At 41.1% G+C, this 27,268-nt stretch overlaps 1 protein-coding gene across 6 annotated transcripts in view; it reads right to left on the reverse strand.

The window, feature by feature from the left end:
• LOC124622253 (mediator of RNA polymerase II transcription subunit 25) overlaps positions 1 to 27,268 on the reverse strand; it is a 156,257-nt gene that overhangs the window by 73,021 nt on the left and 55,968 nt on the right. For all 6 annotated transcript variants that reach the window (XM_047147912.1, XM_047147913.1, XM_047147916.1 and 3 more), the window contains 2 exons: positions 16,125 to 16,408; positions 4,851 to 5,038 (listed from right to left, as the gene is read on the reverse strand). In XM_047147912.1, coding sequence (XP_047003868.1) covers positions 4,851 to 5,038; positions 16,125 to 16,408 — 472 coding nt within the window. The remainder of the gene's footprint in view (positions 1 to 4,850; positions 5,039 to 16,124; positions 16,409 to 27,268) is intronic.

Below are 27,268 nucleotides of genomic sequence, written 5' to 3' on the forward strand. Positions count from 1 at the left end.
GCTTTAACATTCACGGCAATGTGTTGTCAGAGTCTGTATTCCATGCAAAAGACAGCGTAGCTACCTCGCTGCAAGAATTTCCTGAACTCTCTTCTGAAAGTTTAAGCAAGGCTAATACTTTTGTTGCACATATTACAATGAAAGACAATGCTCAGTCGTCATTTTACCGGGCCAGAACTGTTCCGATTGCATTACAGGACAAAGTCGCTGCTGAACTTAAAGAATTGCAAGATAGCAGAGCTATTGCACCCATACAAGCTACTCAATGGGCAAGTCCACTGATTTTGCTCCCCAAACCTTCAGATCGCATTGACCTCTGTGTTGATTTTAAGTGTATGGTCAATCCACAACCAGTGATTGATACTCATCCATTGCCACATCCAACAGATCTCATGGATGGATTAGGTCCTAGTCATTACTTTCCAAAAATTGATTTGCGCGACCCATATCTTTAAATACCACTAGATGAAGAATATCAAAAAGTGTGTGTAGTAAACACTCATTTGGCCTTGTTTAAAAATTTGTGTTTGCCTTTCCGCAGTGCTTCCGCACCCGCCATTTTCCAACGGTATTTGGAACAGTTGACTGTTCAAGTGCCAAACTGTTCAAACTATCTGGACAATATTCTCGTAGCAGGTCATACACCTGAAGATCACATCACAAATTTGCATGTTTTATTTCACATGTTATCTGATGCAGGACTATAGTGTAGACTGGAAAGTGTGAGTCTTTTAAACCTGAGTTGCAGTATTTTGGTCACGTCATAAACAGTCAAGGTGTACGTCCTCTTCTGTCACATTTGTTAGCCATATCAGATTTTCCAGTTCGTCGCAATGTCACAGAATTGCAGTCAGTTTTAGGGAAAATGAACTATTATATTTGGTTCATAGAGAATTCTGCACAAATCACAGCTCCATTGCATTGCTTGCATCGCAAGAATGTCCCCTTTGTTTGGACAGATGAGTGCCAAGTAGCTTTCCAAAAACTTAAAGATGCATTGCTCAGTGATTGATGTTTGGTTCACTTTGATCCTGACAAACCAGTTGTATTGCAAGTTGATTCTTCCTCTTACGGAACTAATGCAATGCTTTCACACAGAATTGATGATAAAGACAGACCTATTGCTTTTGTATCAAAGAGTTGTCCAAAGCTCAGTGTAACTATTCACAAATTCAGAAACAGGCATTGGGTATTGTGTATGGTGCCACCAAATTCTACCACTATTTGTACAGCAGAAAATTCTACATAGTAAGGGATCACAAGCCACTGTAGTCCTTGTTTCATCTGACAAAGCCGGTTCCTGTATGAACTGCCCAAAAATTGCAAAGATGGGCTTTGTTGTTGTTTCAATATCAGTAGAAGATTGTGTTTCGTCTGACTGCTAAACATGGTAATGTGGACACACTTTCACGTCTTCCAATTGACCCTGATACAGACTTTGACACTTCTGCTGCATCTTGTTGGCACATCGATGCTCAGGATTCTGAATTGCTTCAATCTTTTCGCTGAACTATAGGAAAACTGCACAGGCTGATATAGATTTGAACATTTTGCTAAAATAAATTCGCACATCTTGGCCTCATTCCTTGCATAGCATAAAGAACTCTGTAGTGCACCAATACTTTGCATGTCAGCATGGCCTCGCTATACAGAAAGGTGTGATTCTTGTTCAAAATGACAGTGGATAGTCATGTGTGCTGGTCCCATAAGCTTTGCAAAAAGAAGTGTTGCAGTTAATTCACCAAAGGACACTTGGGATCGTTCCTACGAAACAGTTAGTGCGTCGCCACTGTACTGGGCAGGGTATGGACACCCAAATAGATTAGATGACGTCAAAGTGTCACGCATGTGTGGAAAATCCGTCCGTTCAACCACAAACATTCTCTGCTTAGCCTAAGTCACAATCACCATGGCAATGTGTGCACATAGACTTGGCGGGACCTTTATGAAACACTTGTTGGTTGATTGTGGTTGTCTCATATGGCAAGTTTCCTTTTGCTGTGCCAATGAACTCAAGAACGTCACATAGCACAATTCAGGTGTTGTAGTCTATTTTTTGCCTTGTGGGTTTACCTGAAGTCATAGTGTCCGACAACAGTCCTTAGTTCACGTCAAATGAAATAGAAACATTCTGTGAACGCAATGGCTACAGCATCTAACTAGTGGACCATTCCATCCACAGTCAAATGGCAAAACGGAATGTTTTGTCAGAACCTTCAAGCAGTAGACAGCCAAACTTTGCACTGCACACACCAGGGATCAAGCTTTGCAACTGTTTCTCGCCTCCTATCATTCGCATCCACGAGATGGCCCATCACCAATGAAATTGCTCCACGGCAGCCACCATCGGACACTGCTCCACCTGATACACCCTCTTCAGCATCCGGTGCCAAAAGAAGGCTGCAAGTATCACTTCGCACTTTGTGTTTTTCAGGGTTTTTAGTGGGGGCATATAGTAGGTGCAAGGCAAGATCCTTGGTCAACTTGGCGCACGCACGTCTCTCATTTCAGGCCCCGACGGATTGCAGCGCTGACATCACAATCAAATTCATCACTGTCATGCGCACGGTGACACTTCTATCTCTCTTCCCCCAGATTTACGGATCCTGAGGACAGCATGGCTACAGCCGTGGAGACACAGCCTTCACCTCCTCCACCTCCTCTCGTCCACTGATGGAGCTGGACCAACCCACACCACAGCAGCCGACGCCTTTGACATCTCACTAATGGCCTCAGGAGGTGTACACGTACCCTTCTGGTAATTTTCTGGGGGACATTTCCGCAAAGGCCGTATGGCAGGGTACGACCAGAAGCCTGACGTTCCCTGCAGCCATGGCTTCTAGTCCAGCACAGTGTACACACTCCTGCCTCCCCCATGGTTGTTGCACTCCCTATACGATGATGGACCGTCACTTTGGGGGAGGGGGGAGGAATGTTCCAGTGTAACCCCCATGACGATAAAGAATGGAAGAGCAGAGAGGGCTGTGAGACAGCGCCAGCCAATAGTACACTGACAGACCCCTCTCTAGGACAACACCGAGACAGGAGCAGCATCTAGGCCACAAGAATTCAGGCACCGCTCTGCCTGGCTGCGGCCCGAATTGAAGTCGAGCCAACCTACGATCACTGACTTAGAAACTGTATTGGTTCACTTGTATTACTAATTGTATATACTGAAGAGCTTGCTTATGTTTGTCTATCACCCCTTGCTTGTGACACATCTATATCTCACAAAGTTAAGTATTGTAATCATTACCTTTTGTAATAAACTCCATTAATACAATTTGCTTGAACTGTTGTCTAGCGATCCAAGAAAGCAGCTTTCCTAGGCACCCTACATTAGATGAGTGGGCAAAAAACAACAGTATTACAGATGAATTAGCCTGTAAATGAGATTCAAGCAAAATCTTCATCTCAGATGAAAAACATTTCAGTTAACAACAATGGAAATTCCTGGATGGAGCAACATGTATGAGGTGGAAGCCAAAATTTTTGGAACTGGTGCTGCAATCTGGAAAGTAGGAGTAGTAGATCTTTGTACCACTAGGTAGCGAGAGCTGCATATCTGATGAGTCAGTATGCGGAGTGGCAATCAGCTGGGAGGACATGTTGTGTGTCCACGGTGATTTCCATAATACTCTGTGTTTGGTGTGGGGCAATTTTACGATGGATCCGCAAACAGAACAGCGTGTGTGTATCAAATTCTGTGCGAATCTCGGGAAAAGAGGTGCGGAGACCCTTGCAATGATTCAACAAGTGTTTGGGGGACAGAACATGAGCCATCCCAGTGGAAGAGCCCAGGCTCTACAAGACCCAAAAAAGCGAGACAGGTGAAGAGCAAATTGAAGAGAATGATCATTGTTTTCTTTGATACCAAGGGAACTGTGCACAAAGAATTCGTCCCACCCAACCAAACAGTGAATTCCGCGTACTACTGTGACGTTTTGTGACAGCTCCGTGAAAACATGCGGCAACGATGAGCCGAACTTTGGCGTCAAGGGAACTGGCTGCTGCATATTGACAACTCGCCCTGTCACACGTCCTCGCTCACCAGGACCTTTTTGGCAAAAAACAACATGATGGTTGTACCCCACCCACCATACTCGCCAGATTTGGCACCTTGCGACTTCACGCTATTCCCAAAACTGAAACTCAAGTTGAAAGGCCGTCGGTTCGACATTCTAGAGAGGATTCAAGAAGCATTGCTGGTGGTGATAAACACCCTCAAAGAACAGGACTTCCAGGAAACGTTTGACCAGAGGCACAAGCACTGGAACCGGTGTCTACGAGCAGATGGGAATTACTTTGAGAGTGATGGTGACCATGAGTCCAAAGGTAAGGTTTTCAACAGAAGGCAGCACCAGTCCCGAAAATTTTGGATAGTACCTCGAATATTAAGGGAACGCCAAACACTCACCTACAGTGGAACACTGTTTGGAGAATGGTAACACATAACAGAAAACAGCATTCACACTTGGTGGTGAAGGACCAGATTGGTGAAGGTTAGAAGCTGGTGGAATTTGAGAAGGTAAAGGTCCTTGTGGTAGGATGGGTGACAACTTGAGATGCCAATTTCAATGCTAAGCCCATTAGGTGGGATACCATATGCCACACAGGAGTTTAGAAAGAGGATGTGGGATTGGAATTCTGCAAGGACAAAGGAAAGTTTGTGGAATTGGTAAAGGTAGAATGAGCAGGTATTCATGGTTGGATGGTAATGGGACACGAAGATTAACTTGATGTTTCCTGTTATTTTACTGTGCTCCACCTATCAATCTGCTTTAAACAATTCAGTTTTACACACATACAAACACACACACACATTTTATTTTGTGGGAAATGCAACTCACAAGTCTGGTTCACCTTCCTTTGGGTTTGTTGAAACTTGACATGGTACATGTCTTGTTAATTTCTGAGGATCGTTGGGATTTTTTGTCTTCTCTATCCATTCTAGCACACCTTGCCAGATGGTCTGGCGTTCACGCAGAGGCTGTTGCTGTTGCTGCTGTGATTGCTGTTGCTGCACAGGAACCATCTCCTGTTAACAAACAGGTTATCGGTTTGAATTACCTCAAGTTTAACAAAACTTCCATTGTCCTGCAAAGTTTAAACACATTTTCACCACATAGGTACACTGCGAAGTATATGGTGTCATAATTATTTTATTTATTATACATCTTCAGTGCAAAACCAATTGTGGTGTGTGGCAAACAGATGCAGCAAGTAAAGCAACAACTGTCAAAACACCAGCCAAGAAACAAGTGGAGCTAGAGGTGGTGCACAGTGAATGAGCACTTAGTGGGCTGCACAATGGTGTAAAGGATAGTGCTTACTGTATTGCAGGCAGTTATTTGAGCTGGAATTTGACATCTGCATATAAAGCTGGACACTCTGGGAGGAACAGGCAGGGTTCTGTATATATGGTCTACAAAAACGCTATCGACTAATAACTGCTAGTCGGTGGAGCTTGTGAATGGCTGGCAACTGTATCCAATGAGAATTAAATTACATGTGAGCTGTTAATCCTACAAAAAATATAAATTTACATTTTTATTTTTATATTGTCAACACTTCAAAACAATATGTACAACAAAGATTTGAAAAGTTATGGAGAATAAACCAAACAGATAATTACACTAATCAATAAAACTTTGAACAGCTTTAGTACATAGCTCCAGCAACACAAGCTATGTCAAACAGTACCACTAACATCTACATCTGAAATACGAGTATCTTTGCATTTTATTAATCAGTACTGACACTACAGTGTGGATCAAACATAAGGAAAAGGAAAATTCACCCAGACTGCCATAATTCAGATGTGTGCATGTAATAAACAACAGAACGATTTAAACACAGGCATTATCGGTAAATATACATTATTGAGAGTATTCCTGTACATCAATGTGTTAAGACAAACGTATTTTCATGTTAAGAATTGTTTGCTTCGCCAACTCACAATCAACTTGTCAATTCCAAACTAATCTAGGCTACAGGTCATTCTGTCAGTACACAGTTTTCATCCATTCACACTCGTCTGCTTCACCAACTCATTACCAAACTATCAAATTCCAGCCTAATCTAGGCCTCAGACTACACTAATTGATAATCATGATTTTAAGCTGTGGTATAAAAAATGTCAAGGTAATCACGATCTCAGAAACCATAACATTTGTGAAGAATGCATTATTGTTCGTTTCAACACACTGACATAAAAAGTACTACTGTAATTACAAAAAATGAAATGAAACAAAGCACAAAGCCTTTTTCTGGGTTACAAATTCTCTCAACTGCTTCCATAAATGTAATAAATAAATCTTTCTCATCACACCACCCCCTCCTCCGCATATACATCAACAAATATGCATCAGAAATATTCTTGTATTAATGGGCCCACAAAAAGAACGTTTGATTGTGGAACATGTACCCTCTGTGCTGTTCGTATGTGCATCAGTTATTGGATCTTTAAAATGCTTTCTGCTACTCACCAACAAATGTATGAATCCTTCATCCAATTAGTAATCAGAAATTACAATTTTTCCCACAAGCACATAGTTTTTCTGCACATTTAAAAACACACATTTGTTTCTTTTGTGAACAACTTTGAAAACACACTTCTTGCTTCCTCTTTCAACTCCATCAAACCCCAATCTACCGGCAAACATTTTCCCTCTAAAACTTTCATTTCCTGAACACTGATTCATCAATTTCTGCAATTGGTCCCTCACCTCCAAGTCAGTCACCACTTCTAATGCAATCCAACACATATATTTCTGACAAAAACGGCACCTGTCAATGACAGTGTTTGAACAATGTAACTCTTCACAAATAAAAAAAGTTAGTAAACTTCTTCAGCCAAAAGAAAATCATTTTCAAAATATCTGCCATCTTCAGGCTGCACCTTGCACACCCACCAAATGTTCTGCTGTATGATGCAGCAACAAATACGTGATCCTTCTTCTCAGCAACACTTATGGCAAACCATCACTTTGATCTTTTCTTGGAACCAACTCCTAGTGCCGAGAATATTTATTACAAAATCTTTCCCTAGCAATAAGACTTTGCTCAAAACACCAGTCTACAACTTCCCTCCAAATTAAAGCAGCTCCATTGAAATATGAAACAATCTGATCAAAACTTCTCTGTTTTGAAAACAAACCTAATAAATTCGCATCTTCCGTCAAAAGAACACACTAGGTTTAGCGATTCCTATTGGTTGTTGCATACCATCACCCAACTGGCTGACACCAGCCTCAAGCAACAGACCACATCAGCACATAATGCAAGGGCCACTGACACAGTAAGTGCACTTCAGCCCACATTATCTACCTTTCTACAAACACAGACTGTACATGTAAGACTGATATCATGGTAAAATTTGCATGTAATTGAATCAGGTATTAATAAAACTGGCTCTAGTTCAAAGGCATTGTGAAATATGTATAGTTTGATAGTGTAATGGAAAGTGGATAAAAAGTTCCTTCAAACTGAAACGCTGTTAATCAGCAAGATAATATTTAGATGTCTGCCTCGTTTGGTACATTTTTGATAGATTGATAGATTTAAGATTTTACTGATTAAAAGAGAACCAGTAGATATAGAACCAATTGTAAGATCTCAAAATGCCAAAAGTGAAAAGACGGGATAAAAAAGAAAACCCCGTTATGATAAGCTTAATGCAGTGATTACTGGTTGCAGCAACACTTGGCTAGGGAAGAGGTGTGCAAATTTAAGGCAGCATGTGCTGCACCTTGTGGTCTTTTCTTGTTTCTGGTCTCGGATGAGCACACACTGTGTTGGTGGCAGCAGAGGCTTTTGCTTTGGGACTCAGCACGTAGGGATTGTACAAATGATCTAATTTTGGCAGACGGGGGGAAAATTCATTGCACCTTATGCTTCTTCAGCCTACAGAAGCAACAGTCACTTATGGCTCCTCTGTCTCCAACTATTTGTGTCATCATGGCTAATCATTACACAATGGAGAGCACAACCAATTACACAAAAAATGTGGCAAAGTAATCACTCATCTGAAGCTGATTGATGCATGGTGTATACACATTTACAACAGATAATTTCACTGGTTATGTTATTTTCCTTAAAGGAATAACACAAACAGGTTATACACTAGTACTCATAAACTGGGGAAAATTACTAGAAAAAATAACTTCCAAAATCTTAAAGCAACTGTATTAAAGTCAAATATGTTGCGACATCTACATCAACATTTATACTTTGCAATAAACAGTATGGTGTATGGTAGAGCACACATAGTGAATCAGAATCATTGTACCCCCTCTTATTCCATTAACAGTTGGTACACAGGAAAGAAGATCATTAGACCCTTCTGCAAGAGCCTGAATTTTGCTAATCTTATCATTGACATCTTTACATGAGCTATATGTTGGAGGAAGTAGTATATTTCTTGTCTCATTTCTGAATGGGGGCTCTCAGAATTTTATGAATAAGGCTCTCTTCAACACACAATGTCTTTCTTGTAAGAACTCCCACTGCTGTTTGTTGAGCATTTATGTGACACTAACTACACAAACCCGTAATGAACCAACCACACTGCTTTCCTTTGAAGTCTTTCCATCTCTTTCGTAAATAAAACTTGTTAACTTCCCAGAACAGAACACAGTATTCCAGAATATGTTGAACAAGGATTTTGTAAGTGACTACTTCCATACATAATTTACACTTCCTTACGGTTCTTCCAATAAATCTGAGTCTAGCCTCTATCTTCCAAATGGCAAGATTTAGATGGCCATGTTACCTTTAATTGTTCTGGAGACAAACTTGTACTAGTATCAGGAGTATTGACTGGTTCATTACAAATTTTCATTTAGCTGTGTATTGGTCTTATCACTTTTTTTACGACTCAGTTCATGTAGTAATTTTTTATGTGTGGTTTATCTATTAATTCATTCACACTTTACAGAAATAAATTTTACAAAAGTTACTAACGAATATGATTCTATCACATTGAAGTCAGCTTTTGGACAGTTTATTTTCTTTTTTTTAGTTGTAAACTTTCTGTAACTAACAGAGTTGTTTTAAATTTGAAATATCAATGGTAGACATGATGGAAAGAAGAAAGTTAGGCCTATTAGGGTTAGCTGAAACAAAACGGAAAGGAGAAGGAAGGAAAGAACTGAGGAAAGGCTATCGACTGTACTGGGGTGGAAATGAAGGGGGAAGGAGAAATGGAATGGGAATAGCAGAAAGAGATGGGCTAAAAGAGGAAGTGAAGAGAATAAGTGATACGATGATGAAGATCAAAATATCACTCAAGGGGATGACCATAGAGGCAACACAAGCATATGCGCCGCATATGGGTTGCACTTCTGAGGAGAAGCAAGAGTTTGAAGAGGAAATGCAGAAGCAGATGGGAAGGAAGAATGTGATAGTAACGTGGGATTTAAACACACACGTTGGAAGAGAAAGACAAGGCTGCAAAAGTGCACTTGGATCAGAGGGTTGGGGCTGTCGAAATGAGGAAGGTGAAAGACTATTGGAGTTCTGTCAAAGGAACAGCTTGCTGGTTGGGAACTCTAGGTTCAGGAAAAGAGAGAGCCACAAGATTACCTGGTGCAGTCAAGACTTAAAAAGAGAGTTGATAGTTGACTGCTTTCTGTACAATAGTGAGATGAATAGGAACATCATTGATATTAAGGTAATACCATCAGAGGTCTTGGATAGTGACCACTGTTAGCTGATAATGAACATGAGAGGGACTAAGGATAATAAAGGGACAGAAAACCAGGAAAGATGTGTAACGGTATGGAAGTTGAAGGAGAAGAAAGCAGGCTACAGTACCTACAAGTAGTAAAGGAAAGCATTTCAAAGGATGAACCAAAAACAGTAGAAGAGGAATGGAGTAGATTCAAGGGAACATTAGAGAGTGTGGCAGGAGCAGAAGAGAACAATAGAGACAAGAGAAGAGTATCAAGCAAAAAGAAAGAAGTAATAAGCGTGGTGGCAGAGGAGAGAAGAAAGTGGATGGAACAGTGGACCAGAATGATGGAGGAGGATAGTGAAGGTTAAAAAAAAAGGTGTTATATGGTATGATTAAAAGTAAGAGGAAGAACGGTATGACAGATTATGCCTGAATGATGAACAAAAATGGCCAAGATGTAGAGAATAAGGAGGAATTCGAGAATATGTAGAAGGAGTGTTTTGAAGAACTCCTGAAACCGAATGGAGACCTAGATGAGGACGAACAAGCCGAGGAGAAAAAAAGAGGAGGAACAGCAAATAGGGAAAGATCTTACATGGGGAGAAGTGGAAGAGGCATCAGGCAAGACGAAGGGAGGGAAGTCACCACGTCTAGATGAGCTACGTGAAGAGATGGTAAGAGCAGCAGGAGAGCTGGAGAGAGTAATGAAAATTGTGTGGAGACAGATGATGATCCCAGAAGACAGGAAGAAGAGAATAACTGTCCCAATCTTTAAGAAGGGAAATAGAAAGGAGTGCAAGAACTATCAGGGGATAACACTGGTAAGTCATTGTGCAAAGACTTTTGAGAAAATTTTGGAAGCATGAATTTGGGCGAAATTAGGAGGGGGAATGAGAGAAGAGCAACATGGCTTCAGTATAGGAAGGTCCATGGTGGATCTAATTTTTGCTGTAAGACAACTGCAGAAACAGCATTATGAATATGGAATAGATCTACTAATGATCTTCCTGAACATTGAAAAAGTGTGTGTAGAAGCAAAGTGTGGAAAGCCCTGGAGACCAGAAGAGCAGCAAAACAGACTATTTGGAGGATAAGAGAAATGTATCATGGAAGTGTGAACTGTGTGAAAGAGGGAGGAGAGAGATCAGCTTGGACTGAACAGAAGAATAGCTTGAGGCAAGGAAGTGCACTTTCAACATTGCACTTTCATCATTACTCTACATTGCAGGGATGGATGATATAATGAGTACAGTAGCACAAGTAATTGGTGAAGGAAAGATGAAAGCTATGGCATTTGCAAATGATCTGATGATTTGGGGGAATAAGGAGGAGGAAGTACAAGAGCAGTTGGAAGTATGGGAACAAACAGTACAAGAATATGATATGAAATTTAGTACAAGTAAGAGTGAGATGATCAGCACAACAAGAACACTGGAGAGAGGAAGAACTGGAATAACAATTTGTGGGGAACGACTGAGGAGAGTGGAGAGTTTCAAGTACCTAGGACGCCTGATACAGGAAGATGGAAAAAAACAACAGAGAAATAAACGAGCAGGGGAGGAAAGCAGAAGCATTTCAGAAGAGTGTCAGAAGCCTGATATGGAGTAAGGATGTACCCCAAATCAGTAAAAAGGTTATATACTGGTCATACTATGACCCGATACTGACATATGCATCTGAAATCTGGGTTGTGAAAGAAATAGAAAAAAGCAAAGTAAAAGCTAGTGAGATGAAATTCTTGAAGAGCAGTTTTGGAGTGACAAAGACAGACACGTTAAGAAATGAGAGGATCAGAGAGTTAATGAAGATGGAACCATTACAGAAAGAGAAATCAAGGCTGAGATGGTATGGGCATGTTAAGCGAATGGAAGAGAAAAGGATACCCAGGAGGATGCACAAGATGAAACTGGAAGGAAAGAGACCAAGAGGAAGACCGAGAGACAGATGGTGGAAAGGAGTGGAGGAAAGTGTCCAGACGAAAGTAGAAGACTGGACCAGGGTGAAGACAGAGAGATGGTGGCAAGAGAGAAGATGATGGAGAGGGTTATGTTCCAAACAGACCTGGCCAGAGGCTGGAAATTGTCCAAGATGTTGATGATGATGATGAAGAATATCAATTATTTTCATTGTAATATTAATAGTAATCATATTTAAATTCAAAATAAGAATCTGTAAATAAATTATGTTAAAGATAGATAACGGAAAATGTTCTTTTTATATTTTTGAAACTTATCACCTTTCCCAAGCCATCATTTGCAAATTTGCATTTTTTTTAAGTTTACTGAAGTATGCTGTAAGGGAGTCTGTCAAAAGTGGGAGTCAGCTGAAGAATTATCATGACTGACCTAAACTACGGGTGCAACAAGAAACAGGGTCAGTTCAAGAACATTTTTTCACACAAGCAAAATGTCATTTCTCCACCCTCCCCCCTCCCCCCCCCCCCTCCCCTGCCAAACATCTCCCATCCCTCAGATATTAACTGCCTCTCCTTGGGTTCTTGGAAAGACCTTTACAAATAAATCTGAATATAGTGACTGTGGAAATATTTTCTTTTCTTTTCTTTTCTTTTCTTTTCTTTTCTTTTCAATTAACTACTACATAAACATTCCTCTGTAACAGAAATAAATTTTCGTGTCTTATTTCAGTACTAAATATTAAAAGAAGAAACAACTCAATTTAATTTAAGGTAATTCTTGAAATTTTTAAAAGTTTTATGTGGAAGAAGAAAGAGCTATGCCTATTATACTGTTCTAGCTTCAATAACAATGATCTTTCTATTAAACTGAATTGAAAAAATGAACATATAACATTTCTGTCATTTTTTTCAATTTTATAATTTACAAGTTACTTCACTTTTCATTGGAAAAAGGGGGACCAAAAAAAAATTGTCTAATTTCATATTGATGAAGTCCATCTAGGCTCATAATGGCTCACTAGATGTAATCTTATGTCAGCAGAAAACTGTGGCTGTTCGCCATCATGCTTGTACCACACTCTCAAAATATGTGCAAGATAAGGAAGACCTAGCGTGAAATTTGATCTCAATTACATTAAGAGTTAATCAAAAAGTGTACATTTCAAATTCATTCACACTAAGACAGAATTTGACATAAAATTAATGGCAGCTCATGACAACACTTTGCAAGTATCTTGTCTGCTTGCTTGTGGATCCATGTTTACGAAAAATTTTAGCTTTTATTATTGTATACTCTCAACCTATGTCAAATTTTGCTACTAATTGTGATACGTCCTGTACAAAAATACTGCCCTTGTGCTTGGTGTCCCTCTGGTGCCTCAAGTGGCTGTTTGTGTTGTTTGGGCCTTAAAAAGGCCTTGGGAAGAATGTATTGTGATGATAAAAATAAATGTTATATTTTATGTGAAATCAAAGTGGTGAAATTCTTCATTTATTTCTACAAGTACTGAAACAACTGAAAGTATCTGAATCTAATACAAAGCCTGTGTCCTTGATGAAGCTGTTCAACAACTGATTACAAGGAACCAGATAAGTGAAACTTAAGTTGTACTGCTTTTTCTCAAGTATTCCTTAGAATGTGTGAAATATTCACTTCACTGGATTACAGTGAAGTTGGAATTGCGTAATCAAGTGATATCAATTTTTTTGCATCTACTCAAGCACAGCAGGTGCTACATTTGCTTCTGGTTACACCTCTCCAATAAAAACAACATCCTACATTCTATTCACTAGAAAGTCTTCAATTGAATTTCATATCTGATTCAAAAGATTGCACACATGTATTTCATTTATTAGGTGATGATTTGGAACTGTATTGATGGATTTCTGGAACTGGAGAAACCTGACATCAGTCAATTTTCCACTACCTCCTGTCAGCTGAATCTCATGAATGAACAGAGCAAGCTGGGCTTCACATTATCACTGCTCGTGGAAACTACGGCGATTCTTACATAGTTGTTCAGTGCACTCCACAAAATTACTACACAAAAACATGAAATGCTATGCTTTTTTTTAATCATTTGTACTTAAAAAACAATTGCACATTTTGGTACAGGATAGCAGTTGGTGTAACAACAAGATAAAACAGCCGGAACAATCAACATTATTGAATGGTGTCAATGGGGAATTAGCTAAGGAGGGTCTTCAAAGGAAGAGAGCTAAGTCAGACAGAGGTGGCCACTTGATGAAAATTCATTCTGTGACACACACACTTGGAAGAATAGATGTCTACTGCTCACTGCCCTTCATACAAAGGAGCATTAGCAATGGATGTGCTACTATTTACACAGAATATATCAATGTAAGATCATTCTCTTCACAGGTGAGTCCCAGTTTAACTTGCATAGTCATTATCAATATGTTTTGATTTAGAAAAAAGCTGGAACTCATTATCATCCGCCTAATATCCATGACAGTGGTATCTTCAGACGAGGTAGTGCTTTTTATGTTTTCAAGTAGAATATCTTTACATGTACACATTAACTGCGTGTTTCCATGTGAAACTGTGATTCCATGGATCAGTAGAAATACTGTCCGCCCCCAGTAGCTGAGTGATCAGCGTGACAGAATGTCAATCCTCAGAGCCCAGGTTTGATTCCTTGCTGGATCGGAGATTTTCTCCGCTCAGGGACTGGGTGTTGTGCTGTCCTAATCACCATCATTTCATCCCCATCGACATGCAAGTTGCCGAAGTGGCGTCAAATCGAAAACTTGCACCCGGCGAACAGTCTAGCCGATGGGAGGCCCTAGTCACATGACATTTAGTAGAAATACTGTCACTGATAACTATGTATGTCCCAAGATTGGTACAATGGGTGATGGTTCCATCTTACAAGACAATAGCGTGTCTCTTCTTGTATATGGATATTTCCAACAATTCTGTTTGTGGTGTACACAGTTCATTCTCCAAATATGATGACCATAAACTATGTTTGTGATATTCTTGGGAGATTCAGTTCTCCGCTCCTTATACACTAAGGATATTACTGGAAGAAAAAATATTTGGTTGGTGCATAAGTTCATAGCATTTTTCCATAAGTTTAATAAACACGCAGACACACATAACAATGACTTTAGTTATCAATAACATATTCTATGAGGAAGTATTGAATAGGATTGGGGAGAAGAGGAGTTTGTGGCACAACTTGACAAGAAGAAGGGATCGGTTGGTAGGACATGTTCTGAGGCATCAAGGGATCACCAATTTAGTATTGGAGGGCAGCATGGAGGGTAAAAATCGTAGAGGGAGACCAAGAGATGAATACACTAAACAGATTCAGAAGGATGTAGGCTGCAGTATGTACTGGGAGGTGAAGAAGCTTGCACAGGATAGAGTAGCATGGAGAGCTGCATCAAACCAGTCTCACAACTGAAGACCACAACAACAACAACAACATATTCTCCTTCACTATTTACAACAGCCTGCCACAGCTGGAGTAATTTTTGATTCCATGACTGTTGAAATCACATGGTTTTGAGGGAAAGAGCTCATGAGCCATATTTGGAGTACATTTTCATCCAGAGAGGAAACTCTTTGAAGCCTGTTTGTTAGAGAACAGAAAAGGTGAAAATCTCTGGGCAGAAGATCTTTTGAATAAGGTCCATGTGAAATGACTATCCATCCCAACTACTGTATAGCAATTTTTGTCAGTCTAGCAGAAAGCAAGCAGGCATTATTGTGTAGTAGCAGCACTTCACGCTATCTTCCTGGCTGTTGTTCTTTGACTGCGACTGCAGACATCTCAATTGCTGACAATAAATATCACCAGTGACATTTACATCTTGGGGAAATAATTCATAGTACACCAGATGCATAACATGATCTTTTGTGGATGTGTGCAGGTCTTTATATAAGGGTTGCTACTTTATTCAGCCTCAACAATTTCCTTCTTTTCCTTATGTTATCATAAGGACACCATTTCCCATTACTTGTAACAATACAGGGCAGGAACAATCAGTGTTGTTCATGAGCCAGCTCATGATGAACAAGTGGAGATGCACACATGATCATCTGCTGATTCTTGTAATTTTGATTTACAGTATACATCCGATTTTTGAAGCTTTCTCAGTGCAAACAAATGTTGCATGAGGGTAGAATGATCACAGTCCATCATATCTGCCAGGTCTCGAGTGCACTGACATGCATCACTGTGGATTAATGCGTGTAACGATCTTCATCAAATACCGAAGGTCTTCCTGAAAGTGAAGAGTCACTAATGCCAAAACAAAGTGAGAAAACTATTTTCTTGGCATGCTCTGTCCAATGGTGTGTGTGTGTGTGTGTGTGTGTGTGTGTGTGTGTGTGAGAGAGAGAGAGAGAGAGAGAGAGAGAGAGAGAGAGAGAGAGAGAGAGATAGAGAGAGACAGAGAGCAATTGAGCAAATATAAAAACTAAAAAATTAATTCTTTGTTGCTTCTTGTGATTCAACACTCAGTTCCCATACACGACTTACACACTGCCACAGGAATTACCTGCTGTTGCCCTGCTGATCCAGCTGTCTGTGGTTGCTGCTGGGGCATCTGCTGCTGCTGCTGTTGCTGCTGTGGTTGCTGCTGCTGAGCAGCAGCTACTGTAGCAGCTGACACTCCCACTGCGACACCTACACCTGGCTGTCCGGGCACTGCTCCTCCCTGACTTCCGGGAACTGCCTGTCCTAACTGTCCTGCAGTTGACCCTGGGCCTCCCATTAAGCCTGCAGGACCTCGCAACGTTGATTGAACTTGTTGCTGATTGCCAATCATTATATTGGCAGCACCTACAAAACCACAATTTATTTTGAATTTGTACAGAAAACTGTGTAATGCAACAAGATAATTAAAAATCGAAATGCCTCCACTGAAGGAGAGAAGAGACCATCAAGTGTCCAAGTTCATATTATTTTGTAACAAATGCTGGAAAATGTTACCCAAGAGACTGAAATTTGCTAATCACCTCCTTTCATCTCAGTGCCTCGTGGGTTGTCCCGTCTTTTCTTCCAAATACACAATGTTTTTAAAAAATGCATCCAATTGCACAATACTATGAGAGCTACCCAGAAAGCAACAGACATTTTGATCTATCATGGCATGTGATAGTGTGCTGCATTGCAAAGTACCACTCAACTTGTGATGAATCTCTCTTCAGATGCACACCTCTTAGAAGTTGTTGTGTACATAGTTCCGCATAGTCAGCGCATACAAAACTTTCCCACTAGACCGTGCCCCACTAAGCACAACAGCGCAGGTGCAGTGCTCATCCGTCTCCGCACTATGAGATGGCGCTGCCATAGAGATGGACCAAATTCTGCTTCCGCTGATCCGCGTATTAATATGTAACGCACCCAATGAGATTGCTGCTAACGTAGAAACTTTTCTACTCCTGGATCACACTCGCGCAGTGATACATAACGAGTGTACAGACCTTCGATTAGTCTGCCTGCACTTGTCTGCACCAGTCTGTACCAGTCTGCATTTGTCTGCAACAGTCTGTACGAGTTCTACATTTGTCTGTACCAGTCTATAGTCGAGTTTCAGTCTGCACCTAATAAGATTACCATATTCCTTTACATAGCCATGAAGATAAATGTATAGACACTTTTGTCAAGTATCAGAGAGATATGTGAGAATAAGATTAACGTACCGATACCAAAGGAACTTCAGGTTGTCAATTGTAAATAGCATCCAGAACCAAGTTAAGTAATTTTTATTCTTGTTATTATTTTAATAAACGTGTGTGAAAATTAATCAAGTCCTGTTTAAAGTTGGTCACCGTCAATCTGCTACTCTAAGCGTGCAAGTGGCATTTCCATCGTCTGACCTAAAGGCAGAAGATAAACACGCCACGATAAGACCACGAGACATATTGCTGACACTCGCCTACTTCGTTAGAGCGACAAGTCAAATAATCTAATGGTGTGTGTACTGAAGGTCTTGCAGTAAGCACACCACAGAAGTCACTGAAGTATAGTTCTCAACCAGAAAAAGCTATAGAAAAACAGCTGTATACTTTGTAACCACAAGTCACACTATAATTGTTCTGTCGGTGGAAGGAATAGTTAAATGAAAGTATTTATGTGTGTAAAATTTCACTGTATTATAGTAAGCTTGAAGACACCAGTCACTACCAAGCCCCACTCTATGCTGTACAAAGTCCAAAAAGTTCACATACACACAGTATTCGTAATTGCAGCCAGTTTATGGTAATTATTAACTGTCTTTCACTAAAAGTTTACAAATGAATTGTTTCTTTCAAAATAGTTCACTCAAAGATTGATATTATCAGTCTCACGTGACAAAATGTTCATGTCCATGTTCATGTTCATGAGTAAGTAAAACACCATGCAGAATTTAGTTATTTAAAATGTCACCAAAAGTTCTGAATTTCAAACTGTGCAAAAAATTGAACACTCTTCCACACTTTATGGCACTACTCAAACATTTTTGTACTGAAATATCACAATATTAATACCAGGGTCACTTCAAAAGAAATGCACACTATTTTTGTAAAAATACAGTTTTCATTCTGCTTGTGTGAAAGTTTTACAGTGTGCAGATACATCCTTCACGCTTGTTTTCAAACTTACAAGGGGAGGCAGCCAATAGTGAAATCCAGATTCGATTCATACTGCGCATAATAAAAGTTCATGGCCCGAGGTGTAATGTGGCAAAGCACCAAGATGCACTTCTCAGCCGTTGTCGAGAAAATCGAGTTAAAAGAAACCGTTGCGGTGAAATGCTCTCTATGGTTAATAATTTTCTACAGCGTCGTGGCGCAGCGGTAAGCGCTCGGGTTCGTAATCCTAAGGTCGCCGGATCGAATCTCGCGCCACGCAACTTTTTTTTTTATTATTTGTTTTTTGTAATTCAAATGTATACACACACACACACACACACACACACACACACACACAGTCATTCCTCCAAAGTGCACTCCTCTCGTCCAACCGTGTGACGTGTATTTTTACCGGCAAGTAATAAATTTGATCAAGCGCCTTCAAAATTGTGCTTTTTTAATCGAGCGAAACCGTGACATCAACTCCAGAGACGATTGTATAAAAATCCAATCCATCGTCCACCACCAATTGTCTTCTCCGATTTTTGCCAATATGATACGATACGCGTGGTACTTATCAAATCAGACGAACGATAGAACAATTTTTCAGAATGTCATTCAGGTGTGTTTCCCAACAGATAATTTAAAAAATAATTGTTCTTGTAAAAACGCATCGTTTATCAGATGTGCTCGAAGTCGTGCTGTTTTCTGCTTTCCATGTTTCTATGATAACTATCACTCTGATTCGTGCGATACTCCAGCTACTTCTGATCACTAATTGTTGATTATGTGCAAGTGTATACCGAACTTTTCAATAAATTGTATCCACTTGAATATTATTTGTGATATTGTGTTTTATTTCAAATATTATTTTTCCACGACAAACGACTTTCAACAACTTATTATATACATAATTGTTGCAGCTGATTGCCGGAATTATATATATGTATCTACACACGCACACACACACACACACACACACACACACACACATATATATACCTAGAAATATATATATTCGGTTGGACGAGAGGTGTGCACTTTGGAGGAATGACTGTGTGTGTATATATATATATATATATATATATATAAAAACAAAGATGATGTGACTTACCAAATGAAAGTGCTGGCAGGTCGACAGACACACAAACACAAACATACACACAAAATTCAAGCTTTCGCAACAAACTGTTGCCTCATTAGGAAAGAGAGAAGGAGAGGGAAAGGCGAAAGGAAGTGGGTTTTAAGGGAGAGGGTAAGGAGTCATTCCAATCCCGGGAGCGGAAAGACTTACCTTAGGGGGAAAAAAGGATGGGTATACACTCACACACACATATCCATCCATACATATACAGACACAAGCAGACATATATGTCGGCTAGTTCTAATAACTTTCGCTTTATTTCCATTTCCATTTTTCCCACATCACTGATAATTTTTAGCCACTTCCCACAGGTTTTAACGTCATTATTTCTTCGTCAGACAATTGTTAGCCCCATTTTCATAATCTGCCACCACAAAACCACTCCTTTTAATATATTACACGCAGTTTTTTCGAAATTTTCACGAATTTCTCCGTCCTCTAACGTGTTCTGGCGGCAACACAACCACCTAACCTTTGTGCACATCGTTGTCTACCAACCCAAGTCCAACATAGCCCAGCTGTAACCAACACCTTTTCGCCTTTTTTCACACCAGATCTCCAGTTACTTTCCAGTCCACCTTTATCCCTCCCCATATATTTTTATTTTTATTTTTATTTTTATTTTCATTTTCATTTCCTCATGTTACACTTTCCACCTTCTAATACCATGTCACCCTCACAACACCCCCACAACGACCCCATTAAGTTTTATTTACATTCCCTCCGCAAACATGCCTTCGCCCTAGCCAGATTACGCTCCCATATTCTATTTTCTCAGGCTTTTCTGACATTTGGCATTACCCCCAAAGGCCTCACACTTAAAGTTCCCATCTCTGGCTGCAACCCTTCTTTCCATCAGTCCCTATACCAGTTCCAAACTGAACAATCCATTGCCCTCACCCACCTAATCCTTCACCTACACCTCAACTCAACCAATGAAAACACCCGTCAACTCCTATCCTTAATAAAAGTCCTTAATCTTTCCTCTCCCACATCCACACCGGCTGTTCAGAGCATTCTCCTACAGGCCAACCGTAAATTAGAACAGCATGCCACCCTCCACCTCAAAAAACTATCCAATCTCCTGGTTTCCCACCTCCGGAAAGGCAACTCACTCACCCTTCACAACCTTTCCAGCAATCCTCAACCTCCTCTCATTGCACACAGACCCAGTCTCTCCCATCTACTCAATCTCCCACTTCCAGCTCCACTCCCTCCAAAACCGCAAAATTCCAATCAACACAATCTGGAACCACAACACCCTAATTCAGTAGTTAACCTTTCCTCCAAACCTCTCTCCCAATCCGAAATCTCTGTCCTATCCAAAGGCCTCACCTTCAGCCCCACTCCCAGATTCAACCAAACAGCCCTCGTCAAAGATTTACTGTCCTACACTCGTACTCTCTGCTGGAAATATCACTTTGCCACGAAGAAAAATGATCCTAATCCTACTCCTAATGATCCAACTCCCCAAGACACCATCCAAATTGAACCCTGCCTGGAACAGTTCCGTCCTCCGTCGCAGCGGGACCCACCTCCTCTTCCTCAAAATCACCCTCTCCAAACCTTCCAGGAATTTCTGACTTCCAGTGTTGCATCTCAATCCTTCTTAAAAAACCTTAATCCTACTCCCTACATCACCACTGCTGAAGCCCAGGCTATCCGTGATCTGAAGGCTGACCGATCCATCGTCATTCTTCCGGCGGACAAGGGTTCCACGACCGTGGTACTTGATCGTCGGGAGTATGTGGCTGAGGGACTGCGTCAGCTTTCAGACAACACCACATACAAAGTTTGCCAAGGTAACCCTATTCCCGATGTCCAGGCGGAGCTTCAAGGAATCCTCAGAACCTTAGGCCCCCTGCAAAACCTTTCACCTGACTCCATCAACCTCCTGACCCCACCGACACCCCGCACCTCTACCTTCTACCTTCTTCCTAAAATCCACAAACCCAATCATCCCGGCCGCCCCATTGTAGCTGGTTACCAAGCCCCCACAGAACGTATCTCTGCCTACGTAGATCAACACCTTCAACCCATTACATGCAGTCTCCCATCCTTCATCAAAGACACCAACCACTTTCTCGAACGCCTGGAATCCTTACCCAATGTGTTACCCCCGGAAACCATCCTTGTAACCATTGATGCCACTTCCTTATACACAAATATTCCGCACATCCAGGGCCTCGCTGCGATGGAGCATTTCCTTTCACGCCGATCACCTGCCACCCTACCTAAAACCTCTTTCCTCATCACCCTAGCCAGCCAGCTTCATCCTGACCCGCAACTTCTTCACTTTTGAAGGCCAGACATACCAACAATTAAAGGGAACAGCCATGGGTACCAGGATGGCCCCCTCGTACGCCAACCTATTCATGGGTCGCTTAGAGGAAGCCTTCTTGGTTACCCAGATTGGTACAGATTTATTGATGACATCTTCATGATCTGGACTTTATAGATGACATCTTCATGATCTGGACTCACAGTGAAGAAGAACTTCAGAATTTCCTCTCCAACCTCAACTCCTTTGGTTCCATCAGATTCACCTGGTCCTACTTCAAATCCCATCCCACTTTCCTTGACGTTGACCTCCACCTGTCCAATGGCCAGCTTCACACGTCCGTCCACATCAAACCCACCAACAAGCAACAGTGCCTCCATTATGACAGCTGCCACCCATTCCACATCAAACGGTCCCTTCCCTACAGCCTAGGTCTTCGTGGCAAACAAATCTGCTCCAGTCCGGAATCCCTGAACCATTACACCAACAACCTGACAACAGCTTTCGCATCACGCAACTACCCTCCCGACCTGGTACAGAAGCAAATAACCAGAGCCACTTCCTCATCCCCTCAAACCCAGAATCCCCCACAGAAGAACCACAAAAGTGCCCCACTTGTGACAGGATACTTTCCGGGACTGGAACAGACTCTGAATGTGGCTCTCCAGCAGGGATACGACTTCCTCAAATCCTGCCCTGAAATGAGATCCATCCTTCATGAAATCCTCCCCACTCCACCAAAAGTGTCTTTCCGCCGTCCACCTAACCTTCGTAACCTGTTATTTCATTCCTATGAAATCCCCAAAGCACCTTCCCTACCCTCTGGCTCCTATCCTTGTAACCGCCCCCGGTGTAAAACCTGTCCCATGCATCCTCCCACCACCACCTACTCCAGTCCCGTAACCCGGAAGGTGTACACGATCAAAGGCAGAGCCACCTGTGAAAGCACCCACGTGATTCACCAACTGACCTGCCTACACTGTGATGCATTCTATGTGGGAATGACCAGCAACAAACTGTCCATTTGCATGAATGGACACAGGCAGACAGTGTTTGTTGGTAATGAGGATCTACCTGTGGCTAAACATGCCTTGGTGCACGGCCAGCACATCTTGGCACAGTGTTACACCGTCCGGGTTATCTGGATACTTCCCACCAACACCAACCTATCCTAACTCCGGAGATGGGAACTAGCTCTTCAATATATCGTCTCTTCCCGTTACCCACCAGGCCTCAATCTCCGCTAATTTCAAGTTGCCGCCACTCATACCTCACCTGTCATTCAACATCATCTTTGCCTCTGCTCTTCCGCCTCGACTGACATCTCTGCCCAAACTCTTTGTCTTTAAATATGTCTGCTTGTGTCGGTATATGTGTGTGGATGGATATGTGTGTGTGTGTGAGTGTATACCCGTCCTTTTTTCCCCCTAAGGTAAGTCTTTCCGCTCTGGGGATTGGAATGACTCCTTACCCTCTCCCTTAAAACCCACTTCCTTTCGTCTTTCCCTCTCCTTCCCTCTTTCCTGATGAGGCAACAGTTTGTTGCGAAAGCTTGAATTTTGTATGTATGTATGCGTCTGTTTGTGTTTCTATCGACCTGCCAGCGCTTTCGTATGGTAAGTCACATCATCTTTGTTTATATATATAATTTCCGGCAATCAGTTGCAACAATTATGTATATAATAAGTTGTTGAAAGTCGTTTGTCGTGGAAAAATAATACTTGAAATAAAACGTACACACACACACACACACACACACACACACACACACACACACACACACACACATATATATACGGTTGGACGGGAGGAGTGCACTTTGGAGGAATGACTGTGTGTGTGTGTGTGTGTGTGTGTGTACATTTGAATTACAACAAACAAATACTAAAAAAAAAGGTTGCATGGCACGAGATTCGATACGACCACCTTCGGATTACGAACCCGAGCGCTTACCGCTGCGCCACGACACTGTCGACAATTATTAATCGCAGACAGTATTTCACCGCAATGGTTTCTTTTAAGTATCGACTTTCTCGACAAAGGCTGAGAAGTGCATCTTGGTGCTTTGCCACATTACACCTCGGGCCATGAACTTTTATTATGCGCAGTATGAATCGAATCTGAATTTCACAATTGGCGGCCTCTCCTTGTTAGTTCAACCTGTTCCCATCAGTGGCACTGTCACAGCATGTCTTCAAGATGGCTGCTACACTTGACGTCTGTCAGAAGCAACGTGTCGTCATAGAATTCCTGTGCTGTGAAAACGAGACAGTGGGAAAAATCCACAAGAGGTTGAAAAAGGTGTATGAAGATGCTGCTGTCGATCGCAGTACAGTTACTTGGTGGGCAAGCAGGTTAAGTGATGAAAGCGGGCACAGCAAATATTGAGGACTGTCCTCGCAGCGGCAGGCCTCATACTGCATACACTCCAGACAATGTGCAGAGAGTTAACGAATTGGTGACTGCTGACAGATGCATCATAGTGAACAAATTGTCACACTACATTGGGATAGGGGAAGGAAGTGTTTGCAGAATACTGAAACTGTTGGCGTTACAAAGATTTGTGCCAGGTGGGTTCCCAGGATGTTAACAGTGGCTCACAAAGAAACAAGAAAAACGGTATGCGTCGAACTTTTGGAACAGTACGAGAATGGTGGAAATAAATTTCTGGGAAGAATTGTGACAGGTGATGAAACACGGCTCCATCATTTTTCACCAGAGACGAAGAGGCAATCAATGGAGTGGCATCATGTAAATTCACCCAAGAAAAAAATTCAAAACCATATCTTCTACTGGAAAAGTTATGTCTACGGTGTTTTTCGATCCCGAATGACTCGTGCTTGTGGATATCATGCAAGTGGAGCCACCATAAATTCTGATGCATATGTGATGACACTGAAGAAACTTCAAGCTCGACTAAGTCATGTTCGACCACATCTGTGAAAGCAGGATGGTTTGCTGTTGCACAACAATGCACGGCCACATGTCAGTCAAAAAGCCATGGAAGCGATCACAGAACTCGGATGGACAACACTGAAACACCCGCCTTAGAGTCCTGACCTGGCTCCATGTAACGATGATCTCTTTGGGAAACTGAAAGACTCTCTTCGTGGAACAAGATTTGAAGATGATGACTCACTTGTGCATACTGCCAAACAGTGGGTCCAACAGGTTGGTCCAGAATTTTACCACACGGGTATACAGGTGCTGGTTCCAAGATCGCGTAAGGCAGTTGAGAGGGATGGAAATTATGTGGAGAAATGAAAATATTGTTCCTAAAGGATGTATCTACACACTGTAAAACTTTCAAACATGTAGAATAAAAGATGGATTTAAAAAAAAAATAGTGTGCATTTCTTTTGGAGTGATCCTCGTAATTTGTAGTGGGGCATCTATCAATAGGTTTGATCACTATGAAATCCAAGCCACAACTCCACTCATCTCTCTACACAAAATAAGTTTCTAGTTCCCAAAATATGCATGAATATGCTAAGTTCTGCCAATCAGAAAGCAATATCAAACCCACTCAATCCTGCATATATAAACAGAACCAATCAAAATTTGCCACTGAATCAAAACAGTAAATTAACATAAATAAATTTTGAAAACCACAAATATAAAATTAACTCCCTCTTAATAAAACAACTTTGCTGAAATCATAATCTCATTTCCCCAATACCATAAACTGATGAAATAGTTTATAATAAATTCCCTGGTACGAAAGACTAACAAGCACGCCATTCTCGAAAATCCCTCAAGAGGCCAGTTATTTCAATGAACAGTATGAAAACTTTACATAAAACATTATTTCACATTCACACTTTCATTCCCTCTCATAACTAAGTACAAGTACAGTAGTAATTAATAAACAATTAGAAAATGAAACAAACAGAACTGTAAATAAAAATGACAGTATTTTGACTGCAGCTCACATAATGTCCACCAGCTAGTGACCTCTACCAGATCGCATAGAAACTACACACACTGTCATCTGAAGCCACCTGTCCTGCACATAACTCATACTGCACATCAGTTCACTGCTGTTGTGATATCAATATGGGTGATGTAAAGCGCTACGTCTCAGGTGGTGGGCGGGGCTACACCCGCCACCTTGGTGCCCTAACATTCCTACACTCATGATGCATCCAGCGATGGTTGCGTGTGGTCTGTGTTCTCTGCTACTTTGCTTTCTTTGATGTGCTAAAATGTACTTTCCGATAGAAAATCCCATCACTTATGAGGTGTGTTCCGTGATTAGGTTTTTATTCCCAAAAAACTACAAACCAATTGAAACTTATCACAACCTTTGTGATGTGTATGAAAAAGGAATAATTAGTGAAAGTCAAGTGAGGCAATGGTGCATTGATTTTGAAAATGGCCGTACCAACAGTTCAAATGGCTCTGAGCACTATGGGACTTAACATCTGAGGTCATCAGTCCCCTAGAACTTAGAACTACTTAAACGTAACTAACCTAAGGACATCACACACATCCATGCCTGAGGCAGTATTCGAACCTGCGACCGGCCGTACCAATGTTCATGATGAGAACCACAGTGGTTGGCATAGCCTTGGGCTGGTGAACTGGTGATGAAAATCAATGAAAAAAATTGTGAAAATTGATGTTTCACAATTATGGAACTTTGACAATGTTTTCCCCAAATTTCACAGAGTTTGGTGCATGGTGGTGTGGTCCACAAGCTTGGTTACCACAAATTTTGTGCTAGATGGATTCCCAAAATCCTAATGGAAGACCACAAAAAACAGAGACTGGCTGCAGCACTGACCTTCCTTGCAGGTTACAAGAAAAATGGTAGCAAAGTTATCAGTTGTATCATAATCTGGGTCGAGTCTTGGGTGAAGCATGTCAATTGTGAAACAAAAAGGCGATCGTTGGAATGAGGACACGCAAATTCTACCAATAAATCACAGAAGTGTTCCAAACAATTTCAGCTAGAATGATCATGGCTGTTGTGTTTTGGGATTCAAAGGGAGTGGTTCTCGTTGATTTCTTTGAATGTGGCACAGCAATTAACTCAGAGAAGTATTGTCAAACATTGACAAAATTAAGGTAGGCAATATAAAACAAGCGTCAGGGAAAACTTAGTGCAAAACTTTTGTTTTTCATGAAAATGCATGTTCACACATGGCCAATCATACCTAAGAGCTCCTACGGGATTTTGGATGCGAGGTGTTTGAACATCCACCATACAGCCTGGATTTGATACCGAGTGACTACCACCTCTTCCTAGTAATAAAGGCATGACTAGCTACAAAACTCTTTGATACTGATGCTGAACTGCATGCCAATATAAACCGGTGGTTGCAATTGCAGGCAGCAGATTTCTAGAGAGACAGCATTGAAAAATTTGTGCCACAGTATGATAAGTGCCTCAGTTTGAATGGTGATTATATAGAAAAATAGCTCACAAGTATGACTTCAAAATGTATATAATAAAATCTGATTTTTCCATATTGTTAATTTTTTTGTTTCGAAACATCTGTTACTTTCTGGGTACCCCTTATATATATTCTACATGAATGGAAATAGGAACTTGGGATAAATTTTAATTTACACGGAGGACCACAAAGTTTTTATTTTCAAAAGCACCATCCAATTTTACAAGAGTTTACCTTCACTTTGCACGCACTTTGGGGAAC

This window comes from Schistocerca americana, chromosome 7 (assembly GCF_021461395.2).
Source record: "Schistocerca americana isolate TAMUIC-IGC-003095 chromosome 7, iqSchAmer2.1, whole genome shotgun sequence".
Taxonomy (NCBI): Eukaryota; Metazoa; Arthropoda; class Insecta; order Orthoptera; family Acrididae; genus Schistocerca; species Schistocerca americana.